At 21.6% G+C, this 17,972-nt stretch overlaps 6 protein-coding genes across 14 annotated transcripts; 3 read left to right on the top strand and 3 right to left on the bottom strand.

The window, feature by feature from the left end:
- The first annotated feature begins 192 nt into the window (after window positions 1-192).
- Window positions 193-1,725, top strand: LOC107999492 (enoyl-CoA delta isomerase 3, peroxisomal-like). The gene is made up of 6 exons (XM_017059362.2): window positions 193-347; window positions 567-733; window positions 825-945; window positions 1,088-1,177; window positions 1,246-1,386; window positions 1,497-1,725. The coding sequence occupies exons 1-6, from the start codon at window positions 246-248 to the stop codon at window positions 1,650-1,652; spliced, it is 777 nt and encodes a 258-aa protein (XP_016914851.2). The 5' UTR covers window positions 193-245; the 3' UTR covers window positions 1,653-1,725.
- On the bottom strand, window positions 1,237-5,377 carry LOC107999491 (DNA repair and recombination protein RAD54B-like). 3 transcript variants are annotated; one of them, XM_017059360.3, is made up of 10 exons: window positions 4,785-5,377; window positions 4,606-4,705; window positions 4,438-4,530; window positions 4,243-4,372; window positions 3,589-4,154; window positions 2,668-3,400; window positions 2,436-2,595; window positions 2,209-2,335; window positions 1,886-2,116; window positions 1,237-1,797 (listed from the first exon to the last, which is right to left on the bottom strand). In XM_017059360.3, the coding sequence occupies exons 1-10, from the start codon at window positions 5,069-5,071 to the stop codon at window positions 1,717-1,719; spliced, it is 2,508 nt and encodes an 835-aa protein (XP_016914849.2). In that variant the 5' UTR covers window positions 5,072-5,377; the 3' UTR covers window positions 1,237-1,716. The 3 variants fall into 3 exon arrangements, with proteins under 3 accessions (XP_016914849.2, XP_016914850.2, XP_061936199.1); XM_017059361.3 differs by having other exon boundaries at window positions 4,606-4,685; window positions 4,785-4,918; XM_062080215.1 differs by lacking the exon at window positions 4,785-5,377 and having other exon boundaries at window positions 4,438-4,549.
- A 143-nt stretch (window positions 5,378-5,520) lies between these two features.
- Window positions 5,521-7,373, top strand: LOC107999555 (bladder cancer-associated protein). Its single transcript, XM_017059481.3, has 2 exons — window positions 5,521-5,662; window positions 5,742-7,373. The coding sequence occupies exon 2, from the start codon at window positions 5,802-5,804 to the stop codon at window positions 6,042-6,044; it is 243 nt and encodes an 80-aa protein (XP_016914970.1). The 5' UTR covers window positions 5,521-5,662; window positions 5,742-5,801; the 3' UTR covers window positions 6,045-7,373.
- A 115-nt stretch (window positions 7,374-7,488) lies between these two features.
- LOC107999554 (small ribosomal subunit protein eS10) lies at window positions 7,489-8,980 on the bottom strand. 2 transcript variants are annotated; one of them, XM_017059480.3, is made up of 3 exons: window positions 8,627-8,980; window positions 7,960-8,110; window positions 7,489-7,861 (listed from the first exon to the last, which is right to left on the bottom strand). In XM_017059480.3, exons 2-3 carry the CDS (start codon window positions 8,101-8,103, stop codon window positions 7,526-7,528), a joined length of 480 nt encoding a protein of 159 aa, XP_016914969.1. In that variant the 5' UTR covers window positions 8,104-8,110; window positions 8,627-8,980; the 3' UTR covers window positions 7,489-7,525. The 2 variants fall into 2 exon arrangements, with proteins under 2 accessions (XP_016914969.1, XP_016914968.1); XM_017059479.3 differs by having other exon boundaries at window positions 8,696-8,980.
- A 397-nt stretch (window positions 8,981-9,377) lies between these two features.
- LOC107999546 (sorting nexin-17) lies at window positions 9,378-12,212 on the top strand. Of its 2 annotated transcripts, none has more exons than XM_017059467.3 (9): window positions 9,378-9,519; window positions 9,731-10,067; window positions 10,139-10,504; window positions 10,587-10,677; window positions 10,743-10,993; window positions 11,065-11,271; window positions 11,343-11,531; window positions 11,624-11,716; window positions 11,776-12,212. In XM_017059467.3, exons 2-9 carry the CDS (start codon window positions 10,008-10,010, stop codon window positions 11,968-11,970), a joined length of 1,452 nt encoding a protein of 483 aa, XP_016914956.1. In that variant the 5' UTR covers window positions 9,378-9,519; window positions 9,731-10,007; the 3' UTR covers window positions 11,971-12,212. The 2 variants fall into 2 exon arrangements, with proteins under 2 accessions (XP_016914956.1, XP_016914957.1); XM_017059468.3 differs by having other exon boundaries at window positions 9,380-9,519; window positions 10,027-10,067.
- Window positions 12,209-17,450, bottom strand: LOC107999544 (serine/threonine-protein kinase 3). 5 transcript variants are annotated; one of them, XM_062080222.1, is made up of 10 exons: window positions 17,241-17,449; window positions 16,639-16,719; window positions 16,340-16,520; window positions 16,030-16,257; window positions 15,627-15,945; window positions 15,418-15,551; window positions 15,175-15,337; window positions 14,987-15,093; window positions 14,683-14,877; window positions 12,209-14,552 (listed from the first exon to the last, which is right to left on the bottom strand). In XM_062080222.1, exons 1-10 carry the CDS (start codon window positions 17,252-17,254, stop codon window positions 14,373-14,375), a joined length of 1,602 nt encoding a protein of 533 aa, XP_061936206.1. In that variant the 5' UTR covers window positions 17,255-17,449; the 3' UTR covers window positions 12,209-14,372. The 5 variants fall into 5 exon arrangements, with proteins under 5 accessions (XP_061936206.1, XP_061936207.1, XP_016914953.1 ...); XM_062080223.1 differs by having other exon boundaries at window positions 12,209-14,531; XM_017059464.3 differs by having other exon boundaries at window positions 15,002-15,093; window positions 17,241-17,448.
- Window positions 17,451-17,972: the final 522 nt, after the last annotated feature.

The following is a 17,972-nucleotide window of genomic DNA, read 5'->3' as shown; positions in this document are numbered from 1 at the left end:
ATGATGATGTATTTATTAAATATATAATATCAAATAATTACATTATTATAATTTAATTGCATTCAATAATTTTTTATTAAATCAATATCAATCGTATCAATAGTTTTAGAAATATTTACGATTATATTAAATATATTTGTGTAATTTGTGTAAATATCATTTTTTAAATATAAAAGCTAATTATATAATATTATTTATTTCTTATTAGAATCCTCTAATATTCATATTAAATATTATTTTACACAATGGAATATGAAAATTCATCTAATATTATATATTGCGTTGAAAATGGTTTATTGAAAATTACATTAAATAGACCAGAAAAAAAAAATGCTATTACCAATTCTGTACGTAATTTTTAAAATTATTGTTGATATCTAACTAATTTTATTTTTATGTTCTATTTAAAAATTAAAATAACCTCATGTACATATCATAAGATTTTAAAATTTAAAATATCAAAATTAAATATAATTTTTATTATAATCAATTATTTCATAATCATAATAAAATAATAACAATTCGTAAAAGTTCGTCTGAAATATTAATAGTAAATTTTTTATTAGATGTATAAAAATTTATTAGAAATCTTTTATAAATCTATTCAAGATAATACTATACATACAGTATGTTTGACTGGTACTGGAAATTTTTTTAGTAGTGGAAATGATTTTGTTTCTTTATTAACAAACCAAGATGTTTTTGATATTAAAAGTATCATTAATGATTTTAAGTAAGTATTATAGATATTATATAATCTTATAAAAAATTTTTAATACTTAAAACTTTTGTTATAAATTTCAATTCCAATAATAATTTTATAGAAAATTTATAGATATGTTAATTACATATCCCAAACTTTTAATAGCTGTTGTAAATGGTCCTGCAATTGGAATTGCGGTGACAATACTTCCATTATTTGATATAACATATGCATCAGATACGGTAATTTTATATTTCTTAATTAACTTTCATATATATATATATATATATATATATATATATATATATATATATATATATATATAGTTATACTTCATTATTTTTTATAAATTATAATTATTCTACAATATTTCTTATGTTATAGGCATACTTTCAAACTCCATTTACAAGCTTGGGCCTTATTGCAGAAGGATGTTCTACATATACATTTCCTAAAATATTTGGGAAATCTAAGGTACAAATCTTAAAGTTATATGTAGTTTTATTATTTGTGATTAATTTAAAATCTTTAAAAAATTTTAGGCTAGTGATATGCTATATTTAGGATATAAAATGAATGCATTTGAAGCTAAACAATATGGTTTAGTTAGTGAAATATATAAATATGAATGTTTAAATGAAGTTTGGATATATTTAAAAAAATTAACTAAACTTTCAACAGAGGCAAGTTAATATAAAGTTTATATAAAAAAATACATACATAAAAATACAAATAATATTATATAAAAAAATACAAATATACTGATATAATTATTTCAAACTTTATTTTTCAGTCTATATTAGCAATTAAACATTTAGTTAAAAAATGGAATCAGAATATTTTATTGGAAGTTAATACAGAAGAATGTACTGAACTTATAAAACATATACAATCTTCTGATTCCATAGAAAGATTAACAAATTTTATGTTACATAAAAATAAAATTTAAATATTTCTACTTTCCATTATATACTTTATGTATAATATATTTTTTATATAATATAAATATTTTATTAATTTAATTCTGTCTTATTTAATATAGAATTTTTTAATATAAAAGTTATGTTATCAGATACTTCTGACAGCATAATTTCCTACAAAATATATAAAAATAATCATTATTAATATTTTATATGATAAAATTCTATTTTATATGATATTTAATATGAAATTATTTTTTACTTGAATTATTTTGTTTGGGATTGGCTGTTGGTAATGTTCCCATTTCAAAAGCTGATTTATTGTTAAATTTTTGACACTTGGCATTTTATCTTTTATAAGAAATTGATATTCTCTATTATTTTCTTGATGTGATTCTTTTGATATTTCTTCCGATGTTTTATATCCATTACAAGAACACTTCATTAAATCATGTGTTAAACTATTTGTATTTGTTGTTAATGTAAACAAATCCTATAAATATTATGCACATTATGTATTATTTCATACTATTTTAAAAATATTTAATATTTAAAAAAATATTTAATTTAAAATATAAAACAAACCTTCAAATCACTTGTAGATAATTTAATAGAAGAGAAATAATTTAAGTCTATTACAGTTTCACTTAAATTTGTTTTGTTAATTTGTCTTTGAAAAATCTTTTCTTCGATAGTACCTGTTGTCAGTAATCTATAAATTTTGTTTATAATATATTGACATATTATATTGTTATAAAAATGTTTATAATATATTGATATATTTATTTATAATATATGAAAAATATTCAAACCGTAATATATAAACATCATTTTGTTGACCATCTCTCCAAATTCTTGCCATAGCTTGTGAATCAGATGCTGGATTCCAATCTGAATCAAATAATATAAGTCGAGATGCTCCAGGTAAATTTAATCCAACTCCACCAGCCTTTGCACTTAATAAAAATACTTCTGCAATCATTTTATAAACATTTAAAAAATGATACTAACATTAAAATTAAATATAATATTATATATATTTACTATTGTTATCATTTGCGGAATTGAATTGTTCTATAATTTTAGATCTTGTACTATTTGTTGTATTACCATCTAATCTAAGAAATTGTAAACATTCCATATTACAAATTCTTTCTAATAAATCAAGTGTTTGCGTATAATATGAAATTAATACTAATTTTTCATTAGTTTTTTTTAAATTTCTTATTAATGTTTGTACAATTGAAATCTTTCCATAATATCCTTTTCTTGTAATATTTTTTATAGAAACTTTATTCAAACATAGATCATTTTTTTCATTATAAAATAAATCTGGATGATTACAAATCTTTTTAAGAGCTGTTATTAAAGTTAAATGTGGTATATTATTATTTGGTAATACACTTTTATTAAACCATAAATTTGTGATTCTTGAATACAAATCTTCTTGTTCATCTGATAAACGACAAAATATAACTAATTCATGCTTAGAAGGTAAATATTTATTAATTATTTCTTGTGTACGTCTTAATATAAAACATTTAGTCTTTTCATGTAATTCATTAGCTCTTTCAGTTCCCAAAGATATAATATGACATGATGCATTAGGACATTGTGATGCAACTATAGGTTTTTCATAGTAATTTTTAAATTCAGAATTATTGCCCAATATAGCAGGATTTACAAAATCAATTAATGCAAAAAATTCTTGCAAATCATTTTGCACAGGAGTTCCAGTTAAAAGTATTCTTCTTTTACAATTCAAATTACTCAAAATCTAGAAAAAAAAATTTGTAATATATTAAAATCTTATATATCTTAAATATAATTTCATATATCTTATATATTTAAATATATTATTAATTTTTATAATATTATTTTTATAATATAAATATAAATTAATTTTTTATAATATTAAGGTTTTTTATTTTTTTAATTAATAAAACTAAATATTGAAAGCAATACCTTTGTTGTTTTTATATCATTATTTTTTAATCGATGACCTTCATCACATATAATTAAATCAAAAGCTATTTGTTCAATATCTTGTTGATATTTAATAAGCATTTCATAACTAATAATCATAATTGAATTTCTTATTTGTTTCTTGAAATTATTTGGTTTGTTTTTAGCATTTACAACATATGGAGATATTCTATGAAAACCCAACCAATGTTTAAATTCTTTATTCCAGTTGTTACACAAACTACTAGGAGTTACTATTAATACATATTTCAATATTGGATATCCATATGGTCCCTTTTTTAATAATGTCCAAATAATTGTAATGCATTGTAATGTTTTTCCAAGTCCCATTTCATCAGCCAAAATTGCGCCAAAATAATTAGGTACCTTTAAACCCATGATACATTCATATAGAAATACAATACCATGACGTTGATGTGGTCTAAGTACATTTACTAAACAAGTATCTACAGATACTTCTTTTTCATTTTGTAATATATTTTTTGTCCAATCCTGTGAAATATTTACAGATGGCATTACAAGTGGGCTGCATTTCAATTTTATTTCTATAATAAAATATAAAAATTGATATATTTTTTTTTATAATATAAATTCTTTTAATATAAAAGATTTAAAATATTTGATAGATTATACCTTTATATAAACATTCTAAAGGAAGATATGGTTTAGAAATTGATGTTTTTAATTTCTTTGCAGGTGGTTCTGAAATTTTTTCTGGAATGGATCTATTAAGCATATATTTGGGCAGTACTCTATCAATTACCTATAAGTATTTCGATGATTAATTTATAAGCATATTATTAATTTATATGTTTCAATTATTTTTACCTCAATTTCTTTATTATCTATGTACATTCTAAAACCTTCTGTCAAAACTTCTGGATTAACTATGGTTTTATGGATAATATTGCCTTCTGTATTCTGTATTGCAAATATATAACTTTTTTTTATATTTTCAATAATAAGGTATATATATAATTTATTTAAATACATTACTTTTAAGATTGCATGTTTTCCTGTAACTTCCAATGTTCCATCATCATCCCATTTTTTATGTTTTCTCATAGTCTTTTTACCTATTAATACATTAAAAATACTATAAAAAAAAAAATAAATATATATATTAGTAAATAAAATTATTAAATAAATAAATTAAATATTCGTAATATACATACATTTTGTTCATATCAGTAATAATGGATATATCTTTTTTAATTGTAACTGTATTGTCGTCTTCTTCTTTCTTAATTGAAACATTTTCTTTTTGTACGTTTTTTTTAGAATTTGTAATGGGATTTTTAAATAAATCCAAAATTTTTGTTGTATCTCTAATAAAAGTTTGTTGTGAATTTTTCGATAAAGTATTAGTATTTTCTAAATTCTTTTTGAAATTAGTACATGTTATTATTTGTTGAGGTTTCGAAGTATTTTCTAAATTTTTGTTTAAATTATTACAATACATATTAAATGTTTTATATTTTATTTAAAATTATTATTAAATTACTAAAACGAAAATATAAACATAATGTCTATTGTTACATATTAATCACAATTCTAAATATTCAAATAAGTTACACTGTTACTACTCTGATTATACATTACTTATAAACTTTGATAAAATTTTGGTTATTCCCGCGTAAAAGAATAGAAATTTTTAAATTAATACTATGAAGCAAACTTGTCATCTTAATTTAAATTTTAATATAAAGATAAAAAAATAAATAAAAAATTAAATAATATAATAAATAGTAATTTTAATTCTTATAAAAATTATATAAAATAATTATAAGATACTTTTTAAAATAATTTTTTAATTTTCTAAAATAATTTAAAGGTTGTTTTCATGAAACAGTAAGATAAACTGTTACTAGTAAGTATAAGCTGTATATTCCTATTTAATTTGTAGATGTGTGTAATCTCATATTTGGAAAAATTCAGAGTAGAAATATTTGTACTAGCATGTGAGAAGGTACTATTATACATATGTATAATCTAATTGTTTCAATTTTGAAGAACGAGATGTTTCGAGAACATTATAGTGCTTCCATATAAGGTACGAAAAGATTATAGTGCGTGTAAAAAGTGAATTTATAAATAAACGAAAGAAAAGTAATTTATTTATTTTTTTTCAGATGTTTTGTCATAGATGAAATAACTAGTTTAAATACATCTTTAAAAACAAGATAAAGAGGATGTATTGCCTACAGTGGTTAATTCCTGTGCTGCTGATACCAAAACCAGTAAATCCAGCACTACTGCAAACGCATGTCATGTTTATGGCTCTTTATCTAATTGGATTCTTCCTAGAACGAAAACCATGTACTGTTTGTAGTTTAGTATTTCTTCTTGCAGTTTTCCTAATTTGTTATAGTGGAATTGGTAATTGTCTCCTTTGGAGTACAAATTGTGATACAGTGAGATGTGACAATAGTTAAGGTTATTAGAATGTTTATTCTTAAATTAAAAAAATGCCTCCACTTTTATTTTTTTTAGAAGGATATGTCTAATTAATTCATTAATAACATAACCTATTCATAGAATTCATATATATTACATATATATGAATCTTATTAATAATATGCAAATATGATTTTATAATCTTAATTGTAGTTTTTAGGTGTTATACATGGTATATGTATTTATATATGTACATATATACATGAGTATGTACATATATGTATTAATGATATGTATTTATATACAAAAAAATAAATTTGCTAGGTTACGAAAAGTTTGCAATTTGAAATTAAGGAACTTCCAAATGTAAAATTATAATAGTTTAATATTATAGAATTAAGATATATTTTTTGTATATATATTTATGCTTAATTCCATTAATTTAATCCTATTGTTTAATTATACACTGTGTATAACACTTTTTTTATTTAAAAATGTTAATTTTATTTTGTTATTGTATGTTATTGTATCTAAAAAATTAACATTTTTATAGTTTATTTAATTTGAATAAATTTCCCAAACCATTTTACAAAAACTATTAAAATTTTTAAATGAATCATTCATTATTTTGTTCATAAATTATTATATAAATATCATAAATTCTAAATAAATAATTAAGCAGAATATAATTGGTAATTATTGAATGAAAAAATAAAAGTATTTTACATTATGATATGAAAATTATATAAAATTAATTATATAATATTTATAAATAATTATGACAAGCGATAGAAACATATATTGCGCTAATACATTAATTCAAAACTTCATTTCATTATGTTGAAGACATTTAGTTGTACATAAAATTTACTAATTTATAATTTTTATGTATTTATTTTATCAAACATAGTATATGGAAAATGAACAAAATATATCATGTCTTATGTTACAAATATCTTTTTTCATTGAATATAGGTATTAGTATTTCATCATATTAAGAGAAAATATGAGATATTGATACAGTAGTCAAAAACAGCTTGAGAAATTTTACATTGAAAGTTCAGAAAATTATAAAAGGAAAACTTATGTATTGTACAAATATTATATAAATTCCTGTTTCATTTGATGAAATGGTTACAAGTTTTTTAATAAAATTTTTGCATTAGCTCAAATTTGTCTGTAATGTTTCTAGTTATGATTTTTTGTTAGAAATTCGTTTACATAATAGTTATATTTTATAATTGTATACAACTTGTTTTTTTTGCTTCCATTTATAAATTTATGTATTAATAATATAACTATAAAATTTGTAATTGAATGTACACTTTTATAATGCAATAAAAGATGTAAAGAATTATTATAATAAATTTGTTCCTTTGATTTTACTTTTCTTGATCTTATTTATTAAATTTATTTAACTATTTAAAATTTTTATATATCAAAATTATTATTTAAATAAGGAATTAAAATATTAAACATATATATTATTAAATTTTATTTATTATTTTACATTAAAATATTATTGTGGTTTACCACGTCCAAAACCACCACGAAATTCAACATCTCCTGTACCAGCACCAACATCAGCTTTTTTATCACCAGGACCTGCTGGACCTCCTGGACCTCGTCTATATCCAGCACGATCTTCTGTAGGTCTAGATGCTTCACTTCTTGCACCTGCTGCAGGTCTTGGCCTTGTTGTTTCTGATCTTGTTTGTCTCTTAAGTGTGGAAGGAACAATTTCAGGAGGTAAATGCAAATATCCACGTAAATATTCAATACCTTCATTTGTCAAATACCAATAAAAATGTCTCCAAGCAAATTGTTCTTTGACAAATCCTTTAGATTTTAAAGACTAGAAAAATACATAAGAATTTTATTATAATAATATAAGTTAAACAATAAAAAACAAACAATATAAAGATGATTATACATAATCATGTCATATATTACCTGCATAGCCTTAATAACTTGAAGATTAGGAATACATTCTAATTCTGGATGTTTTGGTGCATGATAATCTTTTTTTGCAACCATAACACCTTCTTTAAAGAGATATTCATAAATTGCTACACGATTCTTTTTTGGCATCAACATCCTGAAACTAATAAAAAAAAAATTAAAATCTTGTTATTAAAATAATGTAATTTTAATTCATAAATAAAAAAATAAAATAAAATAAATATATTTTAAAACAAGATAATTCAATCAGAAAATTAAATACAGATATGATTAGGAATGTATTTTAAATAAGAAGAAAAATTAAAATTCGTTATATATCAAATTGTAAAAGAATTTTTTAGGTTATACAAATCTTATATTTAAATTATATAAACCAATATCTTAATTTTTATACTTTATATATCACAAATAATTTTAATATTTTTCAAGTTATTATACATGAAGAGATATTCTTTTCTTAATTTTAATATTAATACTATAAACATTAAAGATATAAATTAATATTACGATATAAATAAAATGCAAACATATAATAAAAAGGCAAACATTCTCTTAAATTAGTTCTAACCTCAATATCGTTTATTATAATATTAACAAAAAAAAATACCAATTATATAAAAATTCTTCAATTTGGCAAAAAGTAAATAATTTAACAAACCTCGTATTTTTTTATAAAATCAAAGATTGCAAACGATTAAAATAGATATATTTAAAATATCTAACATACTTGACGTTTCAGTATGAGGCTTTTATCGGAAAGAAATGTTTCGTACATTCGATACTTTAAATACATAAATCGATATATCGTTCGAGATTAACCGGAAATAGAAAATATTTAATGAAAATGCTATATAAATTCATTTTAATCTGATTTAGCTTAAAAATAATTTATATATTAAATTAAAAATTTTTTTTTTAACTTATACGTTATATGTTATATATAAAATATAATATTTAAATTTATTTTTTTAATAGTTTGTAATTTTAATAAAAGAAATGTAAGAAGAGATATTTAATGCATTCAAATATATTTAATGTAATATAATATAAATTTTTAGATAAATTTTTAATAATAAAAAATTAAAATATTTTTTTATTGAAAGCTTTGTTCAAATTGAAATTTTCAAATGAGTCTCTAATCTAGTACGTTCAAAAACAGAAGGTGTTAATAAGGGCGCCGTGGCGCCTATGAAATTACAAAACAAAATATTAAGAATGAGAAAAATTAAGTGAATTTTAAAATACTAATTTTAAAATTTTTAAATTTTTAAAATTTTAAAAAATAAAATTATAAAATGAATTTACAAAATCGTTTATAAATAGTTATATCCTTTTTGACTTAAAAATATAAATTATGAAATTTGTATATCTCTTTACAACAACACTTTATAAATTATATTGAATACTATATTGAATACTATAGTATTGAACATTTTAATAAATATATTAACGTAATCATTATAAAAAATGCGTCAGTGTTAATTTTTAGAAATATAGTTATTGAGTGGGTGTAAAACGAATACGCCTATCGTCATAAATAATGAGAATAAAGTAAGTAGACAATATCTAAGTATTTCGTAATTAATAATTGTGTAATTATTATTTACTGAAATAATATAAAAATAAAATATTATTATATACAATTTAAAATATATAAATTTGACTCCAAATTATGATAATATTCGTTAAATTTATGTTAGAAGATATTTAAATTCTTATTTAATTTATTTTGTTTGTATTTTATTATTATTTTATTTTCCAGATGGAGTAACATTTGGCAATATATTTATATGCATTTCTAAATTCAACTACATTTTGATTATACATAATGTGAAATTTTTTATATAAATATTTTTATACATTTTGGATTATCTTTTTACATATGTTGATTTTGTTAAAGATTTATGAAAATTAACATATTTGTAAAAAGCAATTAAATAATTGTAATTTATTATAAATTGTTATTATATTTTATTATTATATACAATGTATTTTGATTATAGAAAAGATTTAAGATATTAATATTATATTTTTTAAAAATGCATTTTTCTATACCAGATACACAAGAATTTATTGATGCAGCTGGTAATACATATGTTGTGAGTATATTTGTTACATATTATATATATTATTATTCATTAATGTATATTTATTTTATCTTAATTTTCAGGGTTATAACATTCATATAAATGGATTATTTCATTGTACTGTGAGATATAAACAATTATATAGTCTTCATGAACAATTAACAAGAGATTTGGATATATCTCTTCCATTATTTCCACCTAAAAAATTTTTTCCCTTAACAACAAATCAACAAGAAGAACGTCGTCTTTCTTTGGAAAAGTATATTCAAACAATTGGACAAAATCCAATTGTTAATAATTCAGGAATGCTAAATGGATTTTTATTAAATGCTCAACAAGAAACCATAGGAGGACCATCTAACAATGAAGTTATGGACATTTTTCTTATGAATGGTTGCAAAAGAACAATAAATGTTTCTACAAGGGATCATTCAGGTGAAGTTTTAAAGGTAACTTTGCCATATGAATAATTATATAATAAAATTATAGAACATATTATTTAAATATTAATTCATATGTTTTATTTAACAGAAAGTATACAAGCAACTTAAGCTATCTGAACAATATTATTCTTATTTTGTATTATTTATTGTTGCTCAAGATGAAGCAAATAGCATTCATTGTGAGTATATCTTTATTATATTTTATATATGATTAATAATTAATTTACTTTTTATGTATTTTTAGTATTACGAAAACTACAAGATTTTGAATCTCCTTTTATAACAATTAAACATCTACATATTATAGGAAGTAGAATTGTACTTGGAAAAAATTATTGGGATATAGGATATGATCTTAAATTAATGAATGATGAAGTGGCAACAAATTTATTATATATTCAAGCAATTGCAGAAATTCAATGGGGATGGATTCATATTACAGATGAATTAAAAAATCAACTTAATATTTTACAAAAACAAGGAAAAGAAAAAGAAGTATTATATATATAATGTATTATATTAAAATGTAACAATTAATATTAAGTTTAATAATAATTTTATTTTAGTATTTAGATATAGTGCGTAGTTCAAAATATTATGGATATATTCAATTTGCTCCATGTTTTTCTGATTATCCTCAACCAAATTCAAGAGTATTAATTGCTATAGGTAGAAATGAATTAAATTTGCGCATATTATTTAATGAAGAGCAACACGAAAAAGTATTTAAAGTCTCACGAATGCGTTGTTGGCGAATAACTACATTACAAAATGTAAATAATTGTAAAAAAAAAAAAATATTTTTATACATATTATAAAACCTCTTGTTTTATTTCAATTTTAGGGATCTGAAAGAGGAGGTGAAGAAAGTGATGATTTTAGTTTAGAGTTATCTTTTGAATATTTAATTGCTAAAAATCAATTACAGTGGATTACAGTTATATCGGAACAAGCTATTTTAATGTCTGTATGTTTGCAAGCTATGATTGATGAATTATTATCAAAGACTATTAATAGTAGTAATAAGATTCAGGTTAATAAAAAGAAAATACTATTATTTAATAAACATAGTTATTTTGTTATTATTATTTAGTTAGTATTAAATATTAAACTATTTTTTTATAGGAGGTATCACAAAAATCTTGGACATATGTTATGAGAGATGGACAAAGTATTACAGTAGGATCAAGTTCTAAAGAATCTGAAGATAGTAAGAAGGTATGATACTTTAATATTATTTATATTTTATTTATTTATATTCTTGGATTCTATTTTAGAATTATTATTTTAAACAACCTTCTAAATCAGAACCAATTATGAAGAAACTTGTAGATAGACTATCAATAGTAAAAATAAAACGATCTAGTGATGTGAAAAATAATATAAGTGATAAGGTTCAAGGAAAACAAACATTGGAATATGATATCAAGGAAAATAATGCATTTCGCATGATCGGTGATGATGATTTATGAATATATAAATTGGAATTATGAAATAAAAAATATATTATAAATACCTCAAACTTTTTAAATTGTATTAACTTGTATTTTTGCTACTTTTATTTTTTATGTTTAAATGATGTAAAATATAAAACTTTTGTCAACGGATCTATAACAATTTTTTTGTATAATATATAAATATATTATTGATAATAAGAGCATTTGTAAAATTAATGCAAATATTTAATGAAATAAATAAACAAAACTAAAGTAAATTATAGTATATGTAATACTTTATTATTATTCAAATCAAATACGTAAAAGGCAGTGTCTTATATTAACAATTGTATTTCATTTTGTTTCATTTTAAATGAAAATTAAAATATACTTTATTTTAATACTAAACAGAAATAATTCATACGTTACACTATATAATGAGATTATAATTCTAACTAGATAGGTAATTTTTTGTTTGAAAGACAATTTTCTGCCTTCAGTCTGTATATTTTGCCCAAACATATAGAGAATAATACAATTTATAAGAAAAATGTAAAATTAAAATGATTTCCTAAACAAATAATTATAAACTGCAGTATAAAACAACAGCATTATTTTTCTAACGCGAAAAATAAACAGATTCGCTATGTCATATGAAATAGACTTCTACATGTATACATTATATTCATAAATATTATAGATCTCTATTTCATAGACTATGTAAATTCTTATAGAAAAAAAATTTTATCGTGTTTTTTTAATGTTGAATAATAGATAACTATATGGAAATGCATAACTATTTTTTTACAATATTATTTCCACATGATTTATTTCTTTTTGTATTTTAATAATACATGTGGAAAATAAACATAGAAAATTTGTTACTACAAACGTATTTATGTTCTATCAAAATGTAATTTTATACAAATAAAATTTATTTGTTTTTGTATTTGTTTTTTGTTAGATTATTGCAACATGTTTATATATTGTATGTTGCAATGAATGATGTGCTTTTTTTTTTCAAATAGTAAGATTTTTTTAAAGAATATAACTTAATTTGTTTTTCTTATTAATGATGAAACTCAATACTATTGTTTTAATAATCTTGTATATGTCATGGTAGGGCCATATAAAGACTAGATTTAATAATATTTGAATCTTTTTCGACCATAATGTGCATATCTTCTATATCAAAAATATGTTGTTATTCTGTATTGTTACTTCCTAAATAAACAAAAAGTCAGTTCTGGCTATAGCATTTAAGTAATATAAATCTATTTCCGCTACTTGAAAAATAGCCCAACGTCAGCAAAGAATTACTCCACTATGTTATAATATTCTTAACGATACATACACGCGTTATTGGTTTTATGATTTACAAATATATGCTGTAATTTTTATCAATACAAAAATGATAATTTATTTGAAGATTTCAAATATAGTAATTAAAAAATGTGTTCTAAATAAAATAAAATTTCATATAAATTTAAAAAATATCATAAGTCTTATCATTGTTGAAGACTATGTCAATAATTTAAATAATTAAAAAATTATTGAAATATCAAAATATGTTCTAATACGGAAGACTAATTTTAGTAATTTATTAAATATTTCACATTGAAAAATTATCACTCTCATAGTAATCTTGCATGGTGCAATGATATTATTAAAAAATTTATAATTTGTATTTAGAAATTAAATATTCTGTAACTTAATTATATCAATAGATAAACGTGTAATATATCTATGGCAGTAAAGAAAGAATAAATTCTTCACTTAGCGGATAATAATGTTTCATACAAGTAAACAATATATTAGTGTATAAAACTACATAAATATATTTTTGGGATAATTTCCATGCACATATTTCGTATGAGTAATGATAATAATGTAATATTATGATCAAATGGCATAATGTGTGACTAGTGTAAGATGAAAACCAAATATCAATTTGACATAGATGCTTATCCAATATTTTTTTTCTACTAAAAACAAAATTATAAATGACATTAATTATTTATATTTCTTTTGATTTTTTAATTCTAAAAAAAAAAGAAAAAAAAATTTCTCTATAAGAATAATATAATAACAATATATAGATAAACATGATAAAAATAATGATAAAAAATTAAGTATAATGATTACTTGTTCACCTAAATCATGTAAAATAATTTACATTGGTGACGTGAGGCTATTGGCTAGTATTAATTATTCGTACTTGATTTTCAAAGAGAGACAGAACATTGTTTTGAAAGAAAATACTTTTAACTGTTATTATATAATAACTCATTTTTTTTTAAGATAGACACTTCATCAATAAACAATGCTCTTCTCTTTAATGAAATTAAGAACGAGATAAAATCTATTCATTTATACAACTGTACACCCTTTATCTATCATCATCACACTTATTTGCATAAAAAAAAATAATTGAACTGTTAGAAGTTCTGCTGACGTTTTCGTTTGGTATCCATAGCGTCAAGAATCGGTTGTCTCTTCGTTTGATACCTTCTTCTCAACTCATCTATTTCTCTCTCCATTTCTGCATCCAAATTAGCCATTCGTTGCTGTAATTCCTCGTATGAGAGAAACTTCAGCTGCAGGATATGGTTGTTTATCTATATTCAAGTTTTTTAAAAAATGCCTAAAGTGGCACTCGATTGATTTTAAATTTTAAAAAAATATTAAAAATACTAAAAAAATTTTAATTCCATCTTTTTTGAAAATTTACAAATGTTTATTACTTACGAAGTCGAAATCACGTTCTGTAAAAACATTTTGGAATTTGGATATGTTATTATGAGGCTGTTCTTGTATAGGATGAGAAATCTGATTAAGCTGTAATTGTAAGTGACTTTGAAACCTCTGTGATTCCGTGGGGCTTCGTAATTCTAGTTTATTTTCATTATCTTGATTGTGTACTCCAAGTATTTGTCCATTACCCTAATATTTGAGAAATAATAATTTCATATATATATATATATATATATATATTTTATAATATAATATATTTATATCTTTATATTTGATATAAAAATACATTGATACATACATGTATAAATCTTACCTTTCCTATTTCAGGTGCTTCTTTTTTATCAAAATGATCTAAAAATAATGGCCGGTATTTTTTTCCGGACTCTACTGACCCTGTATTATGCCCTATGAATAACCAATATTTATTATCCTTATTCTTTTTTATTACATTATTGTTTTTTTTTTCATTAAATGATTTCTTCTTACGTTTCATAGTTGCTTCGGTATCAGTATCACTATTAATAACCATTGTTCCCAAATCTAACATTGCAGAAACAAGTGTACCCGTATCTGGAAGATCATGACTCGGTACTAAAGTTCCCGTGTCTTCTGGCAGTGGTTTCATTGTTCCACTACAATCTTCTTCATCCTTATAAAAGACGATCAAATATCAAATATATGTTTTTGTATATAATAGCATTTATAATAAATATCAATAAAAATAAATACCGAATCTTCTGTTTGGTTTTGATTTTTGATTGCCACATTATTTATGACATGGGCACGATGTGCGCTTTGTTTTTCTCGTATTTCATGAGCTTCTGCAATCATTTGACTAAGAATACTTGGTTGCTTGGCATTACCTGTAATATTAAATATAAGATTTTATTATATGAATAAAAAAAAAAATAACTTTGTTCCATTATTATAAATTTTACCTATAAATTCATGATTCAACAGCTCAGTTGCTGTAGCTCTTTCTTCTGGATTTTTAACAAGGCACCCACTGACAAAATCTATAAATTCAGGACTCCATTGATCAGGTTCTCTAAAGCTAGGTGGTGGTTTAGTTGGAATCATAAATATTGCTCTCATTGGATGTATATCACCATAAGGTGGCTTGCCTTCTGCCATTTCTAAAGCAGTTATACCAAGAGACCATATATCTGCCACACAGTCATATCCAATTTCTTGTATTACTTCTGGAGCCATCCAAAATGGAGTTCCTATAACTGTGTTACGTTTTGCCATTGTATCCTAGACAAAATTTTTAAAAATTAGTTTTTAATTTTATTGGTCAAAAGATTTGTTTTATAATGATAAAAAAATCATATAGCTTACAGTTAACTGTCCTGCTACTCCAAAATCAGCTAGTTTTGCATGTCCTTCATTATTGAGTAAAATATTTCCTGCTTTAATATCTCTATGTATTTTCCTTCTCAAATGAAGATATTCCAAACCTTTTAAAGTATCACTGAGAATTGTTGCTATTTCATCTTCTTGTAAAGTTTTTTTTCTTAACCTCATAATATCACTAACAGATCCAGCTCCACAATATTCCATTACGATCTATGAAATTATATTTTGATAAATATAAGTAAAAAATAAATAAAAATATTTTATTTATTATATTATTAATATTTAAAATTACCCATAAATCAGTATTTTTAAAGTAGCTTCCATAATATTTAACAACATATGGAGAATCACATTGTTGCATAATAGAAATTTCTTTTATAATTTCTTGTAAATCTGTATCAACAGGTACTTGTTTAATGGCAAGCACCTGTCCACTTTCTTTATGCAATGCTTTATAAACCGATCCATAAGATCTATATAAATAAAATATAAAACAAAATTTTAAAAATTATTAATATTTATTTCTAATAAACTAATTTTGATAAGAAATTGAATATGTTCCCATACATTTATTACTATTTATTTACTTACCCTTCTCCTAATTTGCATATTATATCAAATACTTCTTCAGGTTGCCTGGTTAAACTTTCTTCAGACAATTTTTTTAATTCACTGAAAAAAAAAAATAAAATTCCTAATCAAATAAATGATATTTATATTGTATGATATACAATAATTTAGATTTACTTTTATTTTAATTTTTATATCAGGAATTATATTATATTATATTATAGAAGATATTTGTAAAAACTATATATATCATATAGTTTTCTACATAAGTCTACATATAGTTTTACCATTTTTATTAATATTAAAATATAAATATATTAGACATTTAATTTCTATAATAATAAAATAAATTAAGACACTCTCAAAATTAATACTTTCCCAATTTAAAATTTATTAAAAAGAACTAAAATAAATTTAAGTATAATAAATAATATTAATAAATTGATAATGTGCAGGTTAACAAAGAAACAAAGAATCAATACTATATAATTGCTTGGTATAACAAGTGAAACGCTCAAAAGATTGAAAGACGATTCCTCTTAGCTACAAATAACTTCCACCTGCAACTTTACCTTCGTAAAGTTCTGCAAGTTTAAAAACACGAAGTAAAAACAATTAAATACCTCTTCGAAGACATTTTCGCTTTTCGTGTCAACAGGTTTTTACTTGAATAAAAACACCTTTAATATTTACATAAATAACTTAACATGGATAAAACAGATATCATTCCGGTTGTAAAAACATAGTCAATTTAAAATAGAAGTGTTACATTTTTGTCAATAAATTAAAGTAACCATACAACCGAAATATCGAAAACCATTGACTATCTAATATTCCAGAGAGCAGAGTTAAGCAAAGTAAAATGTCTCTGAACTAGCTAGATTGATTATATACTACCATTACTTATTATTTCACTTATCGTAAGAAGACAAATAGAAATAAAAATAAAAATAAAAGTAGAATTAAATTTTCACTTTAAATCGATCAAATGTCATATTTTTAAGAGATGAGTTCGTTAACGTGAATTATATTTAAAAGAGATTTAATTAAATAACGACCAATCATCATGTAACTACATATGCGACATTGCAATTTTTTTTCATAAATTATATTTAAAATATGAATTGAAAATATTATTTAAAATGGAAAAAATATTGGTTTTTGAAAAATGATTTAAAATGTATTATTTTTTACTTTTGCTGTTGAATGTAATGAAATTAAACTTGATGTTTAAATAAAAAAAAGAAATCAGTATATTATAGTGTGAAACAGATCTGACAGAAATGACATTAAATCAAAAAATATCAATCCAATTTTTTAGAATTATATCGAATTTTCGAAATCAGGAAGAAATA

Source organism: Apis cerana, linkage group LG10 (genome assembly GCF_029169275.1).
Source record: "Apis cerana isolate GH-2021 linkage group LG10, AcerK_1.0, whole genome shotgun sequence".
Taxonomy (NCBI): domain Eukaryota; kingdom Metazoa; phylum Arthropoda; class Insecta; order Hymenoptera; family Apidae; genus Apis; species Apis cerana.
This window is presented reverse-complemented; position numbering and strand designations above follow the sequence as displayed.